The following is a 17582-nucleotide window of genomic DNA, read 5'->3' on the forward strand; positions in this document are numbered from 1 at the left end:
GTTCTTCTTTCTAATTCAGTTGTCTAGTGAGGGGTATGTAAAAAGCCTCTTCCTCAGCAAGTAACTGTAAATAGAAAGCTATCTAACTTCCAAGATAAATTTACTTGCAGCATACAAAAACCCTGTTGCTATTGTTAGGTATGAAAAGTTGTGGTTTATAGCCACACGACATGTGTTTCATACAGTCTATTTTTATACTGATACCCTATATGCTATATATTCTTGTACTATTCTTAAGTATTTGGAAAGGTATGAAAAAGTTTTTCTCCTTAAATTCTCACTTGTACCACCTGTTTCTGAAACCACTTTTGCATTACTTCAGACAATTAAGAGAACATTTTCTAATCAGCAGTTATATTTTAGCAAGATGTTAATTAGGGGGGTGCTACCTAACCAGTAAAGGCAAATCAACAGAGGTAACATGAACAGTGTGTAATGTGCAGGTCTGAACTGATACAGCTGAGTTTCAGACTCTTGAGGCATCTATTTTTAACCACATTAAACAGTAGAAAGCCAGGTAATCACTAAAAATTCCTCTTGGTTTGCAGAAACAATTAAGAAAATGGCTTACAGAAGTAGTATAACCCAGTCTGCTGCTGCTGTGTCCCAGCTGAAACACCAGAAATCCTTCTGACAATGCCCTAACCAAATGCAGGGATAGGCCTGGACCAGAAAAGCAGATTCTTTGGGTTCCGCCCCTGACCAACAGCCATGTCCAAGAGATCAAGAACTCGGCCTAGTTGTTGGCAGATAGACACTGCAGAGCCAACAGTCAGCCAGAAAGCAGATGTGCCTGATGCTGACCCAGAGGAGAGCCCATCTCCTCTTCCACAGGAGTTACACCAAGCACTACTGTACTCTGGTGGGAGAGAACAGGTATTCCCCAGAACAGAGAGGCTTGATTCCAGTCCAGAGATTACAACAGACAACTAGCTTAGCACATGTAAACATTCAAACTGTATCTCAATTAGTAAAAAACACCTCCTTGTCTCTATAAAGTCCTACAATACATATTATGTATTTGTTTCCTTTAAAAGCTCAAATAGCAATACTCACAACATGCTCCAATGCTACAGCTTCTAACAAGTTTTCTTGCAACAGAAATTTGATTTAAACTTAAAGGATGAGAATTTATTCCGTCCTCTGAATACTTGAAATGTCAAGTTGTCCCTTTAGAAGGGACATGTCCCAAGTCTCATCTCATAGTCAAAAGAGTATCCTCCCACTAAGGACAACTACATGCCAAACACAAGCTTTATTCTAGAGGGCTCTGCTTTGCTAGAAACCATGCCCGTGGAGGCTGGCAAATTTTCAAGTATACAGATAAATGCCTTTTAGTTTAAATAATGACACTGACTTTGGAAGTGCTGGGTATCAGTATGGCACACAGAGGCTGCTGAACAGATGCCTTTTTTCAGGCTACTGCCCTTGAAGGAAGAAGACAAACATCATTGCTTATGATAGTTGAACCCACATTTCAATCTTCCAACTGCTGACCAACATAAGCAATTAAAGGCATTAAGACGAGGAACACATGAAGAACACAATTTTTTTTCCCCACAAAGTGGCAAAATTAGAAATTCACACTAGATCACCTCTGAGAGTTCTCTCTCCATATCACTGACTATTACTTTCATTAATTTTGAGAACAGGAATGATCCAAAAGATTAAGAAGGCCTAAGCACCTGTCTCTGAAGATCATGAAAGTAACAGGTTGGACAACCCTTGCCCAATACCTCAGAGGAAAACCAAAGCAAAGCAGAACCACCTATTTATTATTACCTAGACAGAAGCAAGCCAACATGGATGGCCTTTCAGAAGCTTATGTCAGACAAAAATTCCTTCTGAGAAAAATTAAGAGGCCTCATATAGAAAAAAATGCAGAAGATGCAGTCACGTTATAGAATTAGTAGAGCTCTTAATGCCATCTTGCATGAGGTTTTTGTCACTAAGAACACAGCTTATACAAAATGGGTCCACCATTGATGACTACTCTGTACATGTGTCTCTTCACTGGTTCAGTGAAAGAGTGGAAGGATGCATCAAACAGATCTCTCCAGGTGTTTCCACCAAGTGGACACTTTATTCCATTACTTGGGCAGTGGAGTACAGACTATCTGTACACCTGCAGATGATCTGCAAGCACTCTGGACAGCAGGAAAAGAATTCGAGAAGATCTTGCCCAATTGGAACAATGGTCTGAAATAAAAAGGATGCAGTTCAATAAAGATCAGCACGGTGTGTCATGCTCTGGTAGCAATAATCAGCTGCACAAGTACAGAACATGGAATGAGTAGATGACTGTAATTCCACAGAAGAGAATCTAAACAGAAGTTAAAATATTAAAATCTTGTGGAGATGTCAAATTTACAAGACTCTCCTTACACAAGAGGCACATACCCTAACCAAAAATCTTTTTTATTTGGCCTTTCTGAGCCCTTAACTTATCGACTTTATGGCCAGTTTTGGATACTAACTCTCAAGATATATGCCTACCAAAGGCGAGGTAAGACCACCAGAAGAGATGTTATAGTCCCTTTTTTTTTCGTCCTCCCTCAAAAAATCAGAATCATCAAGTAGTAAAATAAAGCTTTTAAAAGAGATGAAAGAGACAGTTACAGGCTACACACAGAAGTATCTGCGAAGGAGAGGAAAACTTGTTGTCATAGCTGTTGGGTATAAGCACAGCACAAACATTACAGAGTTCAACTGCAGCAAAGAAAATTTAAACTACACATCAGAATTGTTTTCCACAGAAACTACAAGGAAAAAGACTTCTTACAGAAGTGGTGGGATTTCCATACTTGTCACTCTAGAAGAGATCAAGCCGTTTTTTGCTCCAGAAGATTTCAGTCAGGCCCTTAAGTCTCCAGATCAGATCCAAGGCCCATCTTTAACAATTCTTTGAAAATTCAGGACATCACTACCAAGAACTTTAAAGTGGAAGTTCTGCCTTTGAATAGGATCAGCTCCTACAGGAACCAAATTTAACTACGAAACAGAAAAGAAAAAAGTAAAGAAAGAGGCTAGTTTCTACTTTGAAATGAAACTGCCTTTTCGTTAAACTATAAACTTCATGTCTTTTTGTGGGAAATGAGAAATGACCATTCTAAAACCAAACTTCAATGGATGTAAAACATCCATTATTCTTGTGGTCCTAGTCTTTGAAGGCCATTAATCATATGGTGGTGCATCAGTGGGACAGGTAATTCAACAGCAAGCTCTGCATAGAAAGCTATAGGAGCCTGACAACATATCTGTAATTAAACTTGCATTCTTCAGCCAGATTTAGAAAAAAAAGATGCTACTGCATTCCTTTGCACATCTACATTAATCCAGAAGCTGTAGAAGTGAACTAAACACTTTGAGAAAGAAGTGACTCAAAACCAGCCTAAAGATGAAGTCAACAAATAAAAGAATTTAGCCTTTAAGCCATGTAAGAATTATTAACCACCAAGAGACCTGATGGCAAAGCACACAGTCTGAGCTTACTTAAGAGAACTATCAGCGCATACGGCTGTGCTTCTACTATGGTGATCAGTAAGGAATCAAGGCATCCAAAACAAGTAAACAAACAGGAAGGTAGATCCATCAACTGCCCAATTCAATGTGTGCTAAAGGACAACAAATTAACCCCTCCCTGCTTTTTAAAGTTTATGAAAGATTGGCTGTATTATCATCCAGAAGCATTTCCAGCCTGTTAGTTTTCAGTTCTTTGTCTTGCTGATCACCAATAAAAGTCTGTGTTAACTAAGTGACTAGCTAGAACCTGCAGTGAAGCCTGATTACAGCTGGTGTCCAAATTAAAACATGGCGTACTTCGGATCTGAACCAGGGGGTTTGCAATCACTTGATCATAGCTTACCAGGAAACTCCCAGTAAAGTTTATGTCATTTCAAGATTGTTTACACTAAAAACAGAATTCCTTCTCCTTCCCTCCTCCTTTAAAAGACATTTAACTTTTTTATTTATATCACCTCTATTTAAAGCAACCACAACTCTGAACCAGTTGTACTTCACATGACTCCACCTACAAAACAGGAACTGGAATACAAAGCTTTGCAGGAGAGAGTTGACAAAGACTAAGTGTGGGGAAGTCAATATGGAATTTAGGAGGGGGAAAAAAACTCAAGATTAAAGCTAGCTTGTGTTTAACTACATATTCTGTTCATGTAGTTCCTTAAAGTCATTAAACCTGAAACCCATACCCTGAAAAACTGTCGTGAATTGGATGCTGTTACATGCAGTCTTAGGTGTATTGTAACTACAGACAATAGGAAAGGTTGACTCAGCAGCCTGCATGATAGCTTTTGGGACAGCAGCTCTCAACCTCTATGATGGACTTCAAAAGACGGTTCACAGACTAATTCTAAATGAAAATAGCCTAACAGTGGAGAGAAAGAATACTGCATGGATCTGATCTCCACTGTAAAATCTGGAGATACAGAAATTTAAGTGCTAAAACCCACCAAACTAGGAGAGGTTTAACAGCAGTTTTGTAATTGAATTCAAGAGGAAGGAGCTGAAAGAACACCCAGATGAACTACACAATCATCAGTAGGACAGTGCCAGTGGCACCAACACTCAGCTTCAGCTGCTTTCAAACCACACACTCCCTCTCAACACTTCCAGACACAAGGAAAATCACCTTTGGGTAACTTTACTGAGAGAATTAAAGCAGCACACATCACGTGGAGTAAGACTTTCAGGAAAGTCTGACATCAGCAGCACTGTTTCAGCTAGCTACATCTCAAACTCCTGATGTTTGGATTTCAAGCATCAGAAAAGAAGGAACTAGGCTTTGCTACCAGAGTTGCATCCTCCTCTCCATCGCAAAGATCAGAGCAGTAATATCTACTTCCATTGCCTTGATCTCAAAAGAGGATTTTGGAGAATAATCTGCACTGACTAGCAGTCGCTAAGGAGAAATGAATGAGAGCTGATTGTCTTATGCACCAAGTCCAGCAGAAGCATTTCCCTGATCACTTGCTTGGTCTGTTTGTTGAGATGCTGCCACCAGCTTTCCCCTGCTCTGAGGGCTTTGTTCTCTAAAACACACCAGCAGCATTTTTCAGTCCCCAAGAATGCTAGGGAAAAGAATGAAACCACTTCTACAAAAACTGATAATGAGAACACAACATGGACTGAGCAGGTTAGATCATAATTAATAATTGTCAGAGGGATGTAGCAAATAACTTGAGTATTTAGTGACGGAAGCTTTTCAAACATTGCAGCTCACCGCGAACAAAGAACAGCCACTGCTATCACCACATGCCCTCATGGGAGGGCAATCTCCATTCTCCTCTGTCATACAGGATAGACACCAACCATTTATTCTCTTGTCCCAGCACTGAACAGTTGTAGAAAACACTTTAATACTTGACTCACCACTGCAAGTGAAAACATACTCAAAGCCTTTATGAGACTTGTACCAAATCAGAGCAGGCACACTACGCTATTTCTTGTCGCTACTGAACTGACAGACCTGAGGCGATACTGACTTGTGTGACAAAAGGGGTCCCAGCTTCACTTCTACACTTTATTACCATCTGATAAAAGACCAGCAAATTTTCTTTTATTTTTCCCCAAAGGATTTGAATATTGACTATGAAAAACTGGTCTAAAAAACCCAAGAAGCATTCTGATAGTACTAAATTCAAACTCACTTAACAGGCTATAGTTATTTACCAACAAGTCTTCTGCAAATACCAGGTTCCTAGCTGTAAAATCAGGGTAGTTTCTACTGCTATATACTCCAGAGAGCAGCTAGTACAAAACATTCTTCAGCACAGGCATTTCATACAGATTTGCTTTACAGAAGCTAACCAGCCTAGATGTTTCAGGTGGAGCTGCAACTAGTTATTAAGTCTACCAAGTATTGCTACTAGTAACTAAAGTCTTCTCTGACTAATATTACTTTGTAGTTTCTGCCTTTCAAGTCTGGTAGACACTAAACTAGGGGAGCACAGGAACATGAAAATGAGACATTTCCCTTGATTTTCTTACGCTCCTCAAAAGCATAAGCCCAATGTTTCTATTAAGGAAAGAGTTAAAGTCTGGCAAAAAATAATGAAGCCAGTAGGACATCATGCTCCCTGTTCACAGGGCCTTGGATCAATAAAATGGTGGTACCTTACCTTAAGACATATCTAAATAACAGCAGTCAGTAATAGTTTTATTAATTAAAAAAAATTACCTGTGTAACAATCATTCCATGATTCCAAAGGACCTCTGCTGAAGAGTTTAAGCAGTAAATTCTGAAGTGACTATGCAATACTAATCATGGAAAGAACAATTCAAGTGCTAATCTTCTAAGTACAGTATTACGTTTTTCTGACCTCAACAGCTGCAACTCAAAATTCCAGGGTTCAGTTCTCTGAGGTCCCAGGAGCTGGTCCCCAAACCTCAGAAGTCCTGCATAATAGACAGTCCTGTAATCGTAACAACTTCAAGGTTGTTCAGGACTCACTGATCTTTTCCATCTCCTACACCTGTCTTCCCACATGCCACAGCTAGACTCAGTGCACTCTTAGTTCACCCTTGACTAGCAGTCCTGTTCCAGCCAGGCAACACATGCTCTCATGCTCTTCCTCCCCACAGAAAGCACCATCATGGACATGCTTATTAAAACACTGTGTGCTAACAAGGCGAGGCTGTGTTGTGAAGGCTGTCAGTCAGGCTGAATTCTAATTACATCACCTTACTGACTGTGTAAGGACTAATCTGAGTGATTCTGTTCTGAAATCAAAACACGTAACGAGTGTAAGATTTCTCATATTAATTACTTGTGTTCTCACTGGGCGAAGTTAACCTCCAGTTCTTGTCAGAAGGATACAAGACAACTTAGCTTCAAGAAAAAAACAACACAGGAGATCACACCTCCAAGAAGCAACTATAGATTAGAAGCTGATAAACTTATTTGCAGTGTAAAGTCTTTGCTTGACTCAGGGATTCTTGCCACTACGAAGAAGCTTTCAAGAAGCCACAGAAAGGTCCACAATATCACTCATCTTAGGATGAATTGAGACAAGCTTAAAAAAAAAAATTTCTTGGAAATAACTTACATGGTCTCAACAAATGCCTCGAACTTCACCTCACAAGGGAGAGTCCTTCAGCATCTATTGCAATTTGCCAGTTAACATTACCATATCACATTATTAATTTGCAAATTACTCCATTCAAGAAAGCAAGCTTGAAATGCATTTAAGAAGCAGACCCTAATATGCGAGATTAACAGATGCAGGAAAAAACAACAATTCCATATTTCTGAATTGAAAAGATCCATATTTGCTAGCATTGCATTAAACACAAAAAAACTGGAAGAGATGTCAAAAATACTAAAAATATTGACTTTTACACAACTTGGCTGGTAAAGAAAAAGGCATTTATTCATATGTATGACCGTGTTATTGTAGATCAGGCTTCTACTGCCTGCTCTGCCCACAAAGCTAGATCTCCTCAAACCTACCAGTGAAAGGGAAAGCTGCTTATGATGACTGGTGAAAGTGGCCTTGCATAGTGAACAGCTGGCTTGAGTATTCGTCTTCAAAGAAAACAGCCCAAAAAGGAGTGTCTTTTTTCCACTACACTGCAGTACAGCAGTTTCAGATATTTCAGTTACCTAAAAATACAAGTGGTTGATGCTTTTTTAACAACAATATATTTCAGTATCAGTGGGGAAAAAAAAACAAGTGGCAAAAACAGATTCAAGCAGACTCTGTAAATCCCCCCTGTCCTTAATTACATGATGTTGGTCAAGAAACCATCTATTAGCAAACATTTTAAGTGAAATACTTGGCTTTTAAAAAAGATGTTAAAACCTAGACCATGTATGGCATAGTTTATTACATAGCATACTGTAAACATATTTGTCTGCCTTTCCACACCATTTACAAGTTCTTTACAACTCAAGTTTCAGGCCAGCCTGCACACAGCTGAAGTGCTAACTAAAGCATTGTCAGTACAAGAGCTTGGCTTAAAGAAACAGTATTTTTAAAAAGACATTTGTAGGGTTGTTCAAGATATTTATGGTCTTTGCACCCACCAAACAGTGGTATACATAGGAGATATTCACAGGAGTTGTCAACTACATCCCTACAAAAATAGCTGAAATAACTTGACATAGAAGCAAGAAGGCCTTTTTAACCCCTATTTTTGACCACCCTATCCTCCACTAAGCCAGGCAAGTTAAACTTGCTCTAGATGGGTACAAAAGTCTTCAGATACTTCACTAAAACCAGTATCTCATTCCTTATCCATTTTACACTTCTCTACTGCCACCTCAGAGACACACCACCCTCATCCCCACCTAAAAGGGTTAAGACTGTGTGAAATGCCAGGGTTTGAACCCCGAGCCCTGAATTAAGGTTGACATATGGGTGATTCCCACAGCCCTTCATAAAGAGGTGGTGAGTTTGCCTTATAGCTTCCCCCCAGGGTGCAGCCGGCCCTGCAGGGAGAGCCAGAAGGGAAATGAGCCCCAGGGGTCCCGCATTGACTTGACAAAGGTCAGGTGTCTGCTTGGGGATAAAAGCTGGGACCACTTGCAGGGAGTCAGGAGTGTCTGTCTGTGGAGTGCACTGCCCAGAGCTTCCTGGTTCAGGGCAGACCTCCTGACTCTCCCTGGAGCTGGGCCCCAGACTGTTTAGACCTTTGTGAACGCGGGCTGATCGGGTGAGAGTCACTATGTGGTCACCTTTTTTTTTATGTATTTAACTGGCTGGTCTGGCTGTTTCCCATGCCAACTATGGGCAACCTCGGTTCACTGTTTGTACCACCTGTTGTGGGCCGAGTCCCATCTTTTGTGGGATCATTGGGGGTGGCGTTGATCATGTAAGAGCTGGTTGACCTGTTTGTACCCCCGGCGGTCATTCACATCATAACGTTTTTGTTTACAATACAGTCTGTGTATTGGATTCTCTTCCTGCTGGCTGTGCCATTCCTGTTAGGCCTGGTCATTGGCAAGACACTGTGTCCTGCCTGCAAAGAAGGTGAATGGTATCCTGGGATGCAGTGGGCAAAGCATGACCGGGAGGTCAAGGGAGGGGGACCGTCCCCTCTGCTCAGCACTGGTGAGACCACGCCTGGAGTCCTGTGTCCAGAGCCAGGCTCCCCAGTACAAGAGAGACAGACATACTGGAGAGAGTCCAACCAAGGACCACAGGAATGGCAAAGGGACAAGAAAGCATCTCTCCTGTGAGGAAAGGCTGAGAGGGCTGGGACTGCTCAGCCCGGGGAAGGGAAGATTCAGGAGGATCTCATCAATGTGTATAAACACCTGCTGGGAGGATGTAATGAAGACGGAGCCAGGTTCCTTCCAGTGGTGCCCAGTGACAGGACCAGAAGCAATGGGAACACACTGACACACACAGGAGGGTCCCTCTAAACATTTTTTCACTGTGAGGGTGACTGAGTACTGGCACAGGTTGCCCAGGGAGGTTGTGGAGTCTTCATCCTTTGGAGACACTCAAAAGCCATCAGGGCATGGTCCTGGGCAACCAGCTCTAAGGTGGCCCTGCCTCAGCAAGAAGTTGGAAATGATCTCCAGAGGCCCTTTCCAACTTCAACCAGTCTGCAATTCTGTGACTGGATTCTGCTGTTGACATAGATCCATATTTCAGTTTGTAATCTTTAACGAGCACTAGACAAAGGCATCAGTTGTCATTGTGATAGACAGCTGACACCTCTCTGTGGTACTAATTAACATTTCTACCCTCTCTCCATGCTGTTAAAAGCATTCAGGCAAGCTGTCAGTATACCTAGCTTCAAAGGGAGGACAGATACATTCAAAACACCCTCTTAGGAATAATTCTATTTTGCATGACAAAAAAAATTAAGACAAGCACACAGCTGTCCTTCCCATGGCCATGTAATTCACCTGCCCTGAATGAGTAAAAACAGATTATTCCATAACACAAAAGAATTCACTAGCACTCAATACACATTTGTATTTATGAAGCACAAAGTTTAAAGATGGAGGAATTTTCAAAAAGGGGAATGAAGGTACAACCTTACACTGCACTTCAAGTGACCTTTTATATCTGGAGAAGCTTCTTAGAAGACAGTAGCTTTAGCAGTTACTATAAATACTTCTATCTTTACACTTTATCAAATATAGGAATAAAAGCAGACACCTGTGGCTGACAATCTAGATTTATCTACCAGAACTAAAACAGTTGTACTTTGGCAGGAGAAGCATCACAGAGGCTTCTTATGGAATCTTTGCTGACACACAGAGAGCACAAACAAGGTTTGCATTTCCCATGAGCAACAGAAGCTGCTAATCACCAGCTTTAAAACTGAGAAATTAACAGACAGCCTCCGCATGCAACAGGCCAATATTCAAATATGCAGTACAGTAACAGGAAACAATTGCTTTTTACCAGTGTCACCTGAAACCGCTGATAAGATTATCAGTGCCTCCCATAGAAATGCACAGCCTGAGAAATGTCAGCTCTTCAGTAGTTTGGCAGCCGTTTGATAGTTCTGCCTGATGAAAAAACCCAAATACTTGAATACTCAGTTTTTAACAAGAAGTTTAAAAAAGATCCCATGAAACATGCTGTTATTTCTGCCACACAAGACAACATTCAGAAATAAGCTGACTGCAGAACACTTGCACTCTTCTATAGGGGGAGCAAAATACTTCTGAGTATAAGGCACAGAGCACTGTTTATGTCAGAGGTGGTACACTACAGGCTTTAAAAGAAACTGAACTGTTTCTCTTTGTGAAGTGTTTTCCTCCTTTTAATAACCATCTCACCAGAAACACTTATAGCTCATTAATTTTAAGAATGTATTGCCTGGTCCTTAACAAAGGCATCTGGATACCTGGAGCACTGGGAAGCAGTGCTGTCAAATGAGCAACCACATTGTTCTGTTTAGGTATCCTGCAACACTCAACAATGAATTCATGGCAGGATAGGTTTTCTGTAGTCTGGAAACTGGTGTGGCACTGAGCTAGCATACGTTGGTTTTGTTATAGACAGTACAACAAAAAGAGAACACAAATAATGGGGTGTTTTGTTTGCTTTTTATCTTTTGATATCACCTACTGTAACGTTCATCTCTGAAGTCCCATCTCACCATCAAACTGGAGGCGCCTGTGACTGGAGCATGTCTGTCCATGCTTCATTTTCACCTGCTCCTACAAACACTTGTGAGCACAGTCCTTCAGGAGGAGAGCTAAAAACATTCAAGTCTGCAGCCGTAGTGAGGCTCAAATCTCTAGGTTTACAAGCAAAGTGAAGAAAGTGACAGCATTCAATAGCAAGGCACTTCAAGGATTGCTTACTGGTACATATTTACAGAATACTCTTTCTTCTTCAGCAGTACAACAAAATATGCACTGATGTCAATACATAAGGAAACCTTTCAAAAGTATATTGATGCCCAAAGTTATATTAATGCCGATGCCCAGTTCTATTACGAACATGGTCTCCAGCTCATTTTTATCAACAGTACACTACACAAATACGTGATTTAGCTGAGCAGAGAGGAGAGGTCGACACAATCAGGTTTTCAACAGTTTAGCTGCTGTAGCTGACAGCTCACAATTGCAACTATTCATTAGTGTTCCTGGAATACAGCCTGCACAGTTCAAGCTGGTCAGCTATCTCTAGAAAATGATCTAGACTCTACTTCTTTTCCAACATGCCTAGTAATATTTTGCCCCAAAAGTCTGCCAACCCTGTAGGAGGTTTGAACAACCTTTCTCAGTAACATTCTTTTAACACAGGCAACATATTTCTTTTTTCCCCCAAGAGCCAAAATAAAGTTATTAAACCAGCTGGAATATTATGCTTGTCAACAACTAATGTGTGCATACACAGGCATAAAGGTGAGCAGAGAAACTGACACTCACTGAATCAAAAACCCTCCCAGCACTCTAACTGCCTCCAGCCACAATCACCAGTACTGCTTTGAGAGCCCACCAAAGGAAGGGTCAGGGCAATCCTGAGACACAGGATCTACTTGTGTTTTTACAGTATTTGTCATACTCCAAATTCAAAGTGGATTGCAATATCCACATCTGCCCCAGTAAAAGTGCCATTTCCTCCATCCTTCAGTAATGTTGCAGTTATTCTACTTGTAGCCACATTTAGAGAGAAAACTAAAACTATATTATGCTGTGGATCTTTCATAACTTCCACAGAACATATGTCTCTTTTTAAGAGCTTGGCAATTTAGATACATTAACTGAAAAAAAACAGCTTTGCCTGTTAAAGGAAGGTGTGATTTGCCAAAGGCTTTTTTGTCTCTTTTTTTTTTTAAATTCTTTTGGACCACCTACCTGCCCTCTCTTCCCTTCCTCCCCTCACCCCCTGATAAAATTTCTTGATTATTTGATTCCTCATTACTCTTCAGAGCAATGCAAGAAACCACAGTTTTGTCTAGACTACTGTACAAGTGTACTGGACTACCAGAGCAGGAAATTAAAGGTTTTCAGGCAAGGTCTTGCAAAAAAGTCAGTTGTACATCTATAGCTACATAGTTCTATATATCTACCTATAGATATATCAGACTATATAGCCTCACACCTCTACCTCTATCTTTGATTAGTTTGCTTTAAAAGAGCAGAACATAAGATAGGAATAATACATAGAACTTTTCTTCAGAAAGATGGGAACTCACCAACTTTTTGTATCAGAACTCTCTGTCTCTTACTCACTATACTTCTCGCCTGAGCTGTTTTCAGAGTTCCCACCCATTTTACCTTTAAAACAGTTCCTCTTCATATTCAAAACTGTGAATGACCTACTAGATAAATCCAAAGTATCCAGAGCTATACTGTATTTCTTCATGAATCATTGTTTTACAATATGACTGCAGGGGGATGATCAAGCTTCAAGTACACACAAGTATTTTGACGTAACTGAAGGTGTCAGAAGAAATGCAGACACCTACCTACACACCAAGCCGCTCTTTATTGAAATAAAGAAAAAAAAAAAAAAAAATGGTTTCCACAAATTTCTAGCTCTTATGATCACAAAGTAAACTCTCTAAACAAAACCAAGCATCAACTTCCTGAGCCTGCAGGCAGCCTGGAACAGTGACTCATGACATGTGAGCTCCCTTTGTGCCCTATTAGCTTTATCAGTGTCAACTCTCAGCCTATTAATGACACTTGAAGGTCTTCATTAACTATTTCACCACCGATGGCAGTAGATAGGGCACCTAAGCATAAGCCCATGGGAGTAGTAGTGCAACTTAAATGGCTGGAAAGAGGAAAAAAGCAGGAGCAAGAAGAGGGCAGCAGACAAGCAAGCGAGTTTTGTAATAAAGCCTTCTCAGTGAGTAAAGCAAATAAAACCAAAGGTGGTAATACAGCCTTAACAAGCTGCTATGTTTTTATTTTCTCCTTCCTGTCTGAAACCAGCCTAAGTCAGCCTAGTGTTTGAGGAAAGCAAAGAATAAACTTAGGTCTGCTAGCTCTGTATGTACCTTCTAGTTTGTATGAAGTCCAGGCCTGCTTAAATTAAGTCTTTATTGCTTGTCAGTATCACTACTAAAGGAAGCTATTCCAACATGGGAGAGACTCACATAGCGCAGAGCTCTCACTTCATGTACCACTTCACCAAGTGACAAGGTTTTATCACCCAGTGCAGAAGCAGACAACTGAGAAGTATATGTTTCTTCTCAGATAACCACAAGTTAGTTTCTCTACTGAACACCCATGTGGCACGTCAAAAAGAGCACTCTGCATTTAGAGTCCATTCCTAGTTCTTACTCACAGTTCTCAGAGCCAAGTTCCTGAAAAAAATTTCTTTAGAAATGAATGTGGGAAGCAATGCTGCAAGGTGGCTCAAGATCAAAGACAAAACTATGAAAATAACTGTAAAAAAGCACTGTTCAGGGTAAGAGTACTAAGAATTGTCTTACCAGTGTGCAAGACAAAGCTAACAGCCCACAGGTTTGAATAAGCAGGACATTTTTTTCCTTATTATACAAAGTAATTCATTTGTCACCGATAAATCATAGTAACAGACATTATATAAATATTAAGCATTAGAAACTATGCAAAATACATTCTGACTGCTTCATCATCAAAATGATTAAACAAGACAAATCATTCACTGATTCACTTCACTATGGAAAAAAGACTAGTAGCTTGAAATCTAACCTTATTTGCACACAGCAGAGTTTGTCAGCTGGGTCAGCAATCCTCTTAAGGTGAGTACAACTGCTAGAAAACTTTAATTGTTTAACTTTTTAAGTTCTTCATCGCTTTAACTGGAACCAGCACAACTCTCCAGAACACAGCTTTTGCTTGCATAAAGGCATTAGCACAGTTACCACCTCAAAGACAGCATTACTCCAAGTTCTAGGGAGCACAAGGCCTCACTATGGCAGACGGCATCTCAAAGAAACGAGTGAGTGTGTGGAGAGTTACTTTTCCATCCACTTCATCCTAACCCCACACACGCAGCTGCTTTACTACCACGTATTCTGAGCAACACCAAGTGCGTTATCTTCTGGTACTCTCCAAAGTCTGGTACTCTTCAAAGGTGAAGAAAGGCTTACAGGATAACAGCACATCAGACCTTCTCCGAATGATGCTACTCCTACTTTTAAAAATACATATACATGAAAGCCACATGTATTTCATTTCCCCTAAACTGTAGCAATCCCAACTGTAAAGGTTAATGACACTGTGTGCTCAAACACTGCTTCTCTGAAAGTCTTCTCAAATAAATCAATTAAGGCGTTTTAGCCATCACACCACCCCCTTCACAGCAGTCTGACAAGCCTGTGGGAACAAGTCACATACATGCTTCCCCTCTCAGGCCCTCCAATCAGTGTGCTCACGCTACACACCCTCATCACCAACTAACAGCTCCAAATTACTTTCCTGTCAAGAAAACTCATTGTGAGGTTGTACTTTCCACTGTCTACATCTTCACCAAAGCAAGCGGTATCAATTTTTTTTCAGTGCAAAGGAGCATTATCTGTAGAGCTTTCACAAAGTCATATCCAGATGCCAGTATTTCCAACTTTTTGGCACTACCAACAAACTAAACAGCCCAACAAAAATCAATAAGCTGTGCTATAAGCCCTGAAGTTTTCTCAGAGACTTCACCTGATAGCCCTGAGAAGGCCACCCTACAGTGGCGTTGATAAACCCATTTTAACCTGGCTGTCATTCCACTGTTTTATGCTACGTTCAGGGGAAAGGAGAGAACAGACTTTCCCATCTAACGAGCAACAAAGCGCAGGACAGTTTCCAGTTTTTCATTAGAAAGAGTTCAAGTTACTTGTGCATTAAGCACAAGACTTCCACACTACTTTCTCCTGTTTTCTGAGAAAAGTGATCACACTCATAGTCCAAGGAGAAAAGTAGAGTTCACTACTTACCTAAACACCTGGCTAAGTTTAGTACGCTTAAAAAAAAAAACCAAAAATAGTTCAGGTAAGTTTCATTATGACTTTCTGAAAATATGAACTTAGAAAAAACACTTAACAGTAACTTGAAAGTTATTTTCCTTTAAGAAAAGGTATTTTTATGGCATTATAAAATAATTCATACCTGTCTTCATCACCATCAACAGGAATAGATATGCCAAACACAGAGCTGGCAAGACTGTTCATAGGAGTACTTGCAGGTAGCTGAAGAGGATTTGCTAGAGTGTCTGGAACGGGAGGCTTCACAAGAGGTTTATTTTCAGCTATAAGAGAAAGTGGTGGCTGAGGTAGGGGTTCTGATTTTCTTCTCGTATCATCAATCTGGCCTACTAAGGATTGAGCTTGAGTTTGAAACTGTCCAAGGTTTGACTGTGGCAGGTTGGCAGGTACGTTAGGCGTGCCTTGCATTATAGAATGTCCAACGTGCTGCGGCTGGACAACGCCGGTACTCCTGCTGACAGAAGTGTGGCTGGTCATCTGTGACTGGGCCAGTGTAACAGGGACATTTGGCATAGTAACAGAAGTGGTGGTAGACACACTAGGCACACTTGTACCGGGCACAACCGCAGGCACGTTCTGAACTCCAGAGACCGCGGCGTGGGGAGCAGCGGGCACGCCGGACACTTGACTGCTTCCACCCATTGGATGCTGAGTCACAGATTTCTGTTGCACAGCCCCGGCGTGTCCAACGCCTTGCTGCACCGCACCTCCCGGCTGCGGGATGGCAGCCTGACCGCCTTGCGTCTGGCCGCTCTGCATCAGTCCCGCTCCCTGTCCCACTGCCTCGCCGGGCTGCGCCGACACCCCCATCACTGGCGCTCCCACCAGCGAGGGATTTTGGCCGGTCCCCTGCCCCACAGGAAGGCTGGACGCCACAGTACTTGGAACGGAGCCCGCAGCAGCCTGTTGAAGAGCTCCTTGAGACTGCATAATTGTCATGTGCTGCATGTATTCGGCTTGACCAGAAGGTTGCGCCGGCAGTAGATGCACTGGTGGGATCTGGGACTGAGAATAAGCGAACTGTTGAGGCTGAGTGACTGGAATACTTGTCTGCTGCACCTGCTGCTGAGCCCCAGGAACGCTTGGCTGCCCTACTGTCACGTTTGGAGGTGCCATGCCTTTCCCGTTGGGTCCAGCCTGTGCAAGAGCCTGCGTATTTACCTGTGGCTGTGACTGCTGTGGCACCATCATTTGCTGATTTGCTACCGAAGCCCCACAAAACATGGGCTGAGCAGTACTTTGAGGCATGGCCCCACCTATGGGTTGTTGTGGATGCTGTTGTTGCCCAATGACAAAATTAGGTTGCTGTAGAGAGGACTGGTTCATTTTCTCTGTCTGAAGCAGCTGTGACACAGCAGTCAGGGAACTGTCAGCTATAGAATCAGGGCCGTGGGCCGACGCTGGTACAGCCGAGACCACGACGGAGCTTCCTGTGGCACCAAGGCCGCTGTCTCTCTCTTGAGCAACCTGCTCAAAGGTGCTGCTGTGCCTAATGCAATCTCCAGTCCTGCCCAGGACACTACCACCATCCGAGTCCCGGTCATAATACTCCATACACGTCCATCGTCCTCGCCTGTAGGGCTCCCCTGTGCCATGGTCCAGCTTGATCACCCTGAAGCGTGAGCTGCACGTAGCAGCCGCTGTCTGAGCCCCAGGAGCGGCAGACACAGAAGGCCCTGTAGAGGGCAAGGCAGTTTGAGCACTGCTGCCTCCTGCCGCAGCAGTGCCAGGGGCAGCAGATGGCAGGGGCACAGCAGAGCTCTTGGGGACAGCCCCTCCATTGGGGGCCACAGCTGGTGGAGCCACAGCTGACCCACCAGCAGCGCCCGTCCAACAGGAGGTTGGGAGAGACGCTGTCAGGCGTTTCGGCCTCGCCTACGTTGTTGAGAGTCTCCTCAGAGGAGCTCCGCTCACAGACATCCTCAGGGCCATAGTCGGTGGCTCGGGAAACATCAAAGATTTCAGAAGACACGTCCTCGGTGCGGGACTCATCCGGGTCGTCCAGGCTCTCGGTGTCCTCGGTGATACTGCTGGCCACCTGGGCCGTGGTCACGCTGGTGATCTGGAAGCAGCTCTTCTTCTTGGCCGGCATCTTGGACATGTTTCCTCCGCGGGGAGGGGCCGCGACGGCCGGAGCGAGGCGAAGCGAGCGCTGTGCCGGGGCGGACTGTCACGGCGTG

General features: G+C 42.5%; 1 protein-coding gene across 1 annotated transcript in view; it reads right to left on the reverse strand.

Moving 5' to 3' along the window:
- Positions 1 to 17503, reverse strand: part of TSC22D2 (TSC22 domain family, member 2) — a 28448-nt gene extending 10945 nt beyond the window's left edge. The window contains 2 exon segments of the mRNA XM_008937687.1: positions 15527 to 17227; positions 17229 to 17503. Of these exon segments, the coding sequence (XP_008935935.1) occupies positions 15527 to 17227; positions 17229 to 17503 (1976 nt within the window).
- Between the last annotated feature and the right edge of the window lie 79 nt (positions 17504 to 17582).

Source organism: Merops nubicus, unplaced genomic scaffold (assembly GCF_000691845.1).
Source record: "Merops nubicus isolate BGI_N331 unplaced genomic scaffold, ASM69184v1 scaffold40113, whole genome shotgun sequence".
Lineage (NCBI taxonomy): Eukaryota > Metazoa > Chordata > Aves > Coraciiformes > Meropidae > Merops > Merops nubicus.